We start from the raw sequence: 9,287 nt of genomic DNA on the forward strand, positions 1-9,287 counted from the left end.
ATAATTAAGAGCTTTTTAGTTTCCAAATTAAAAGGTGATGAAGAGCACATATATTTGACTATTTAAATAAGGGAAATAATTCATGAAACTGGTTTGAACGTTTGCCTATCTTTCACACTACAACTCATGCATATATATATATATATATATATATATATATATATATATATATATATATATATATATATATATATATATATATATATATATATATATATATATATATATATATATATTAACACAACAGTGTTTGTTAGCTACTGTAGAACATCACTACTATAATAGATCTGTCTTTGTTTTTTACAAAACCACTATCAAGTCTTAGTTGTTGGGGCGCTAGTTGGTATACACTACCACAAATACGCCCCGGTTTACGCTGATGGTGAAAGATGGCCTTGGTGTCAAAGGCGCCACGGCGTAGGCCCCTAATGCAGCGAGACTGATGATTCAAGTAGTACAACTATCCCCCCCCCCCCCCCTGTGCAGGACACCCAATAAGCGGACCCCTGGTGCTTAGTTAGCTAATGAGGATCTCGGGGCGCTCAACTACACATTTTAAACAAATATTAGGTCTATGAGTACTCAAAAACTTCCCAAATTTTACCGAAGTTGTGATGGTCTCAACTAGTTTTCGTAAAGCCTATTGTGAAACACACAAGGGAGAGAATTCAAATTATACACGTTTACTACCGTTTTTATTCGTCAAACGAAAAGAAGTAAACGTACATAAAGCCGAAATAGTACAGAATAGTAGTTCTACCAATACAAAAAACGAACATTTTACATTATAAAATCACAATGGATTGTGGTCCATAATAATAGATGCTATAAAGAAGCAAAAGTCGTTTTACTTAATATCTAGCGGCCTCTCGCGCGATGGACTTTCATTTATTTTTAAAAGAATTTTCCCGACTAGAGCGTGTGTTAGATTGTAGGAGAAAGAGTACTCGGGATGGTGTCTATACAAGGTAAGCCAACAGCAGCTGCAGTATTCTTTTGACAAAACAACCATCAAGTCAAAAATGCAAGAACATTTTTTTTAAAACTCTAAATAAATTGATTATGGTCGACTGTGGACCCCTAAACGACCCCCGCGCATTGCGGGGTCTGGCGGCACTGTAGTTCTGCCCCTGCAAACAGCGTGTAAATGCTGTTTCTTTGAACAAACACAAACATTTAAATATGGGAGACATCAATTTATTATTAAACGATAGAATTTTATCTGTTATCGCAAAAAACGTTCTTCTAAATAAATGTCTTTCAATTCTAATTAGTAATCAATACTACTACGTCTATAGATGACAACATATTTTTTTCTTTTGCTGAGACCTATTTGTAATTTAAATAAAAATTCAATTTGAGCTAGAACAGCCATTCTTTGAAAGTTCTAATGTTTGCAACATCAGCCGGAATCAGTTCACTTTTTTAACTGCACCATTTGTGTTGTTCTCCCCTTCATCGCGCAGTTTTTGCGCGGCATCCTCTCTGGCTTGCCTGTTGGAGGAGAGGTAGGCCCTGATGTAGAAGTTGATGAAGAGAAGGAGGATGGTGAGGATGTAGACTATGCAGATGTTCACGAATATTCTAGAAAACGGACATCCGAACATTTCATTCCAAGCAGCGTAAATGAGCAGCACGACAAACTGGCCCTAGTGAGACGAAAACATTTCAAAATCAAGACAAATACAATAGTTGTGAACCAGTTTGAAAACGATGATATTTTTTTTTAAATTAAAAAAAAACTACAAAAGTAGTTGTGGGCCATTTAGAAAAATTGGTTGGTTTATTTAAAGTAAAAATAAATAGAACAAAAAATACAACAACACATTATAAAAAGCTTTTGAAGGCACGGGAAAGTTTTTAAAAATCATAAAAATTAAAAAAAAGTCTTGACATAACGAACGACCCATATTGTTCTGATATAACAAACGAACCATACAGTCCTGATATTTTAACAAACGACCTATACTGTCCTAATACAACAAACGACCCATACTGTCCTTATACAACAACCGACCCATACTGTCCTGATACAACAAACGACCCATACTGTCCTTATACAACAAACGACCCATACTGTCCTTATACAACAAACGACCCATACTGTCCTGACTTACTATCTGTAGTTTGGTAAGATACTTCTTCCACCACAGATACTTTCTCATCTCTGGACCCAGGGCAGACAGAGCGTAGTACGAGTACATGATGACGTGGACAAAGCTGTTGACTATGCCGTATGCTACATCTGGGGACACAAGACGTTTTCTATAGTATTGTAACTTAACTCTAACCGACCACAGGTGCTTTGACCATAGGGAGTTTGACCATAGGGGGTTTGACCATAGGGGGTTTGACCATAGGGGGTTTGACGGTAGGGGGTTTGACCATAGGGGGTTTGACCATAGGGGGTTTGACCATAGGGGGTTTGACCATAGGGGGTTTGATCCTCTGCTGAGGAAACACCTGTGGTCAAAACCCCTATGATTGTCAAAGCTCCGCTATGGCCAAAGCCCCTATAATCAAAGCCCCTATAGTCTCAGCTCCGTTGTGGTCAAACCCACTATGGTCAAAGCACCTGTGGTCAAATGTCCGCGCACCATCGAGTTCTATGTAAGGCACGCCTCGAAGCACAACTGTTATTGACCTCACAAAAACAATGCGCGAGTCAACCGCTTAGTGTGATTAAACGTGAGTACTCACTGTTGCCCCCGGAGAAAAACTTGAGCCCAATCCAGGTGATGAGGGCCATGGAGGTGTGGTGGTACACGTGCAAGAAGGTCACCTGGTTGTGTTTCTTGCGTAGAATGAAGAACACCTGGGGTATAGTTTTAGACTGTTCAAAATCCATAACGGATGGTATAACTTACTGGTATGGTCTTCTTTTTCGTTCTCAATTTTTAGTGTTTGAAGGGATCGAGTCTTCTCTGCCAGAAGGTTTGAACTTTTTTCGAATTTATCAACCATGAGCTGGTGGGGTGAGTTTTACCTGTTTAAATTGCCATGACTACCGACATTATTTTTCGTCTTTCTTTTAAATATCGCCCTTTATATAGCTCCAATTCCTGCTAGGTACTTATAATAGCTGGGCGAACTGGCATATGTTTCCATAAAGTCGAGTGTTCGAATATTTTGTGGAATTTTCTTCCGTTTCAAAATTTTCAAGTTTTTAGAAAATTCTTTTATAACTTTCCAAAATTTTCTATAATTTTTGACTTACCGACCTAATAATGAATAAGCGACAGTTTTAATTTATTTTAAACAACCGTAAATAATTTCTAACACCCAAACTTCCAACAAAATGTTATTGAATGAGTTTTACAAGACTTTAACTAACCATTCTATTGAATACACAATCAATGATTAAGTAATACTCAAGAGTTCAATTATACTACCATATTAAAAGTAAAACTATTGAAAGTAAAAGCTAAACCTACTGTGTCAAGAAACTCGATATACTTTGATATACAGAACAACCAGCCCAAGTTCACGTACTGAAATTATAAAATTGTAATTAAGTTCTGCAATCAATTTATACTAGTATTTGATATCCTAATGTCATTAAAAGACTAACACATCAGCTTCATGTTGTGTTTTAAGTATGATCTTTAAACGTAATATGTCTAAATTTAAATTTTAACATAAATTCATTTACTTACGTAAAATATCTGTGGGGAAAAATAAATTGTTCATTAATGTTTCGAATAATAGAAACGTTATTACACATTTTAACTAAACATTTCACAGGGTAAATCATCAAAATCGTTTCTCGTTTTTAACCAAGACACAAGGAGCAGATAAAGTAGATAGTGTGGCTAGCACAATGCCCGACCGCGTTTAATTCCCTAACGTAAATCAGGTATCCATTTTAGCTGAGTGGACTCAGGATTTCATACAGTCTCAAGCCCAGGATACGGTTAGCTGTCGTATAGGCCTATACATAAAAATTCATGTTTAGGCTAGGTCAGAGGCGTAGCGAGGGGGGGGGGGCGGGGGGTGCGGACCGCACCGGGTGACACCAAGGCAAAAAGTAGCAAAATATACAGAGAAAAATGATATTTCCACTTATTTAAGTGATTAATTCGAGTGTTAAATAGTGTTTCAATAGATGCAAATTGAAAGTTTGAGGGGGGGGGGGGGTGCAAATCGAAAGTTAGAGGGGGGGGGGAGGTGCAAATCGAAAATTGAAAGTTTGTCTCCGAGAAGGGTCGCTACGCCTCTGGTTTAGGTTAGGTTTGCCTGTCGCCCCTCCTGGGACATAGGCCGCTGACAAGAGCTTTCCAGACGCCTCTGTCCTGGACTAGTCTCTCCATCTGTCCCCAGGTGTGTCCGATCTTCTTGGTGTCTTCTTCCAGGTCACGTCTCCAGGTCTTTCTTGGTCTGCCTCTCCTCCTCCTGCCCTGTGGATTCCAGGTGAGGGCCTGTCTTGTTATGCTGGATACAGGCTTCCTGAGTGTGTGGCCATTCCGTTGCCATTTTCTCTGGATTATCTTTACTTTAACTGGCAGTTGATTTGTCCGTTTATTTTACAGAAAAAAACCGTGGATTCTTATACCGTTGGCAATAACCATAGCTACAAATGCTTTTCGCCTCACACAGGCAGAAAAATATACTAATACAATAATATTTGACGGTGCAAAAATGTGTGTTACCCCAAGGTTGTTCGATAAGGAATAATATATGAAACTATCTGAAGATACTAGGATTATAAACGATTCTAAATCTATTTTGACAACCGATAAAAACGATACAACTGATGGTATGGATTATGTGGTATTGTGAAGACACTAAAGGAAATGGACAGAACAAAAATATTTTGACGATACTCAAGAAACAAAGATGCTCAAAGATAAGGGACATAACTCACCACATCCTCGTCCGATATAGTTCGCGTGTTGTTGGAGTTCTCACAGAAGACCTTGAAACCGCCCAATTTGATGATGGAGTAGATACCCTGTGGTTAGAAAAATATCTCCTCAGTAGAAGCTGATAATAGTTTTTTTTCACCACAAGAAACCTAGTTCTAAATTATCTCAATTGAAGCAGTCAGCTTATTATTACTACATGTCAAAACATTACATCAAGTTTTTAAGTGATCTATAAAGATTTTCTTCTCATTAGCAAACTAAACCATTGTTTTTATTACTATATAAACAGATTACAATGAATATTTTTTAATTACCTATGTCAACACATGACATCAAAATCTAAGAACATAATTATCTTTGAAAAATAGTACAAAATAATCCTAATATATAAAACGCCATGTGCGCTCTTCTCTCTCTCTCTCTCTCTCTCTGTCCGCAAAAAATTTTCGCCGGACATCACGTCAGAAACGGCAGCGATATATGGAGAACATTATACGGACTTTTGTTGAAAATAATATGTTAGATGTTTTAAATGTATAACCACAATTTTATTTAAAGAAGAAAAATAAAAATTAAAGGCGTATTCGAATGTAGAGAAACAGTATTATTTATGCAACCGAAAAAGCATTAATAAATGTGAAAAAGAACGCATAAAACTGTGACGTAACTATTGCTTATACATTAACTAATGACGTCATCTGCCGTGTTTAGAATACAAAGAAATGAACTATTTCATTCAAATTTGATTTAGATCTACGTACACTATGAAATGTATACAATACAATTTTTCCGGCCTAAACTCATAAAATTTATTTTATGTATTTGGATTCTAGATCTAGAGATTATAGATCTAGACTAAATCTAAATCTACGCAATAACTAGATCTAGACGTAGACGCTAAGATCTAGATTTAGACTCTAACTTCTCTAAAATCAATTCCAAAAATAAATTTCTATATTAGGACTAAACTATTTCAAGACTTATTTATTTTATACAAAATCTTTGTTTGGAACTGGCTAATTTGGGATAAAAAATTTAATCTAAATCTATAATGGGCCACGTTCGCACATCTCTCTCTCTCTCTCTCTCTCTGTCCGCAAAAAATTTTCGCCGGACATCACGTCAGAAACGGCAGCGATATATGGAGAACTTTATACGGACTTTTGTTGAAAATAATATGTTAGATGTTTTAAATGTATAACCACAATTTTATTTAAAGAAGAAAAATATAAAATAAAGGCGTATTCGAATGTAGAGAAACAGTATTATTTATGCAACCGGAAAAGCATTAATAGATGTGTAAAAGAACGTATAAAACTGTGACGACACTATTGCTTACTAATGACGTCATCTGCCGTGTTTAGAATAAAAAAGAAATGAACTATTTCATTCAAATTTGATTTAGATCTACGTATACTATGAAATGTATACAATACAATTTTTCCGGCCTAAACTCATAACATTTATTTATACAAAATCTTTGTTTGGAACTGGCTAATTTGGGATAAAAAAATTAATTTGAAAGAATAGGCATATTCGCGTTAGTTACGATTTTAAAATACGTCTTTCATTCTCTGTATTTTATAAAGTGCCTAAATAGCGGAGATGTTAGTGTACTATAAACCACGCAGGTGGTGCGGGTTCGAGACCCACCAAGTCAACTTGGTTAATTTATTTTTTTTTTGTTTTGCTCGGACTAAACTTAAAAAAAAAATTCAATTAGGATTCTAGATCTAGATCTAGATTGTCGGGTGTCCGGTTTAGGCACTTCCCGGCGCCGCAGACGCTTCAAATTTGGCAGGATCTTGCCTTGGGGCGACAGAGCACGGGGGCCGGTTGGCCGAAAAGTCTACGATGAGGGGGTCAAAACTGACCTCGACTGACCGGTACCTTATATGAGCTATAAATCGAAAAAAAATGTCCATGGAGGAACCTCTTCATAACTCTTGAGGTCGTAGACCGACCCTCGGGCGAATTAATTAAGCATTCAAATTCTCAATGTTTTCGAAAGCCTAAGCGAAGCTGGGCAGCATGCCTAGTTATTTTATAAAAGCCCAATGTGCGCACATCTCTCTCTCTCTCTCTCTCTTTCTCTGTCCGCAAAAAATTTTCGCCGGACATCACGTCAGAATCGGCAGCGATATATCGAGAATTTTTTACGGACTTTTGTTGAAAATAATATGTTAGATGTTTTAAATGTATAACCACAATTTTATTTAAAGAAGAAAAATAAAAATTTAAGGCGTATTCGAATGTAGAGAAACAGTATTATTTATGCAACCGGAAAAGCATTAATATATGTGAAAAAGAACGCATAAAACTGTGACGTCACTATTGCTTATACATTAACTATTGACGTCATCTGCCTAAATAGATGTTAGTGTACATTAAACCACGCAGGTGGTGCGGGTTCGAGACACACCAAGTCAACTTGGTTAATGTATTTATTTTTATTATGCTCGGGCTAAACTTAAAAAAAAATTCTTTTAGGAATCTAGATCTAGATTGTCGGGTGTCCGATAGGGCACTTCCCGGCGCCGCAGGCGCTTCAAATTTGGCAGGATCTTGCCTTGGGGCGACAGAACACGGGGGCCGGTTGGCCGAAAAGTCTACGATGAGGGGGTCAAAACTGACCTCGACTGACCGGTACCTTATATGAGCTATAAATCGAAAAAAAATGTCCACGGATTAAACCTCTTCATAACTCTTGAGGTCGTAGACCGACCCTCGGGCGAATTAATTAAGCATGCAAATTCTCAATGTTTTCGAAAGCCTAAGCGAAGCTGGGCAGCATGCCTAGTTATTTTATATTGATAAACCCAGAAGCTAAAGGGAGATAACTGATTATTGACGAACGAAAGTTGATCTAATAGAAAATAAATCTCACATAAAAAATAACAGTATTAAGTGAAAAGGCTTTTATTATATTCACAAAGAACACACACAATCACATATGAAAACAATGCAGTAAAGTAAAAAAAAAGAGTTTTGTGCACCCTTACTAATTGTCTAACTAATGAGATAAAAATTCGATATTCTTTTACTGGTCATCCAAGATTTATCTCTGTGCCAAATTTCAGCTCAATCGGACAATGGGAAGTGGGTTAAATTTAGATTCCAAGATTTCCCGAGCTTCACACACAGACACATATAGGCCTACTGAACACGCAAAAGCCTTTAAAAAATGCATGTTCTAGTGTCTTCGAAGCTACGTAAGAAAATATGAAAAAAATAATCAAAAGATAGCAATGTAAACCTTAGTATATTTTCGTAAAAAAAAACCTAACAACTTACCCCAAAAGTAATGATCGATGCATTAATGACCATAAAAATATTGTATATAAAAATTGGGATTTTCAAATTGATGGGCTTGCGGTGTTCCATCCATTTGGGACCTTGCCATACCACGAGTAAGTAGAGGACGGACAAGGCTAGGACCCCCGCTGGTGAGTCGAGTAGTGGGTAGCCATCACACAGTGGCTCTGGGGAAAATTTTTTTTTTAGTGATGTACATACAAAAGTTGCCGGCTAAAACGTATAGCAGAACACAAGAAATTGTTCTAGAAAAAGATCTTGTGATATAGCTACAAAAGTTGCCGGGTAAAATGCGAAACAGAACATAAGAAATTGTTCTAGAAAAAGATCTTGTGATATAGATACAAAAGTTGCCGGATAAAATGCGAAGCAGAACATAAGAAATTGTTCTAGAAAAAGATCTTGTGATATAGCTACCAATGTAAGCAGATAAAATGGAAAAAAACAACATAAGAAACGGTTCAAGAGATATGTCTAAATTTCCATGCGCTATAGATACAAAATTAGCCTGATAAAACGTATCGCAGAATATAAAAATTTGTGCTAGAAATATGTCTAAATGTAATATTCGAGAATTTAAAACACCTCATTATTGTATAATGGTACCTAACCTTAATACCTGTTTATTTTGACGTTTTAATTTTTTTTTAAATAATGAAATGATTAAGAGCTAATGTAATTAAAAGTGACAAAAAATATTCTTATTTTAACACACGAAACGTTGTTTATGAATGGGAAGGAAGGAGTCCTGCGCATTAGTAGAGCCTTTGGTTATAAATGCGATCAAAAAAGGTTCAAATCCCATGGCTATTTTGATACTTTCTACTACTCTGCCACAATTTCACACATCACTGACGTCACTTCCGCAACAGGACGCAACGTTAAATTACGTGGCTACACAACTAGATAAACTCTGCTCCATCTATAATTAAAGACCCAGCTATGCCTTTTATATAATTATTTTTCTTTTATTCTGGTACCTCTCTACAAATGACGTCATGTTAGTCACTCACACCACCCTACCCTAAGTTACACAAAAAACACAATTTACCTTACGTAACGGCGCTCTCTAAATCACCTACCTCTATACTTCATTATCTCGTCATA

At 36.5% G+C, this 9,287-nt stretch overlaps 1 protein-coding gene across 1 annotated transcript; it reads right to left on the bottom strand.

The window, feature by feature from the left end:
- Positions 1–1,412: 1,412 nt before the first annotated feature.
- On the bottom strand, positions 1,413–6,879 carry LOC131933705 (elongation of very long chain fatty acids protein 7-like; the record flags this gene model as incomplete). Its single annotated transcript, XM_059290337.1, has 5 exons — positions 1,413–1,649; positions 2,118–2,245; positions 2,701–2,815; positions 3,435–3,478; positions 6,864–6,879. Coding segments are annotated over 5 exons (540 nt in total), but the record flags the coding sequence as incomplete, so codon positions are not given.
- Between the last annotated feature and the right edge of the window lie 2,408 nt (positions 6,880–9,287).

This window comes from Physella acuta, unplaced genomic scaffold (assembly GCF_028476545.2).
Source record: "Physella acuta isolate Inbredline_101_S28 unplaced genomic scaffold, ASM2847654v3 ptg002602l, whole genome shotgun sequence".
NCBI classification, from domain to species: Eukaryota; Metazoa; Mollusca; class Gastropoda; family Physidae; genus Physella; species Physella acuta.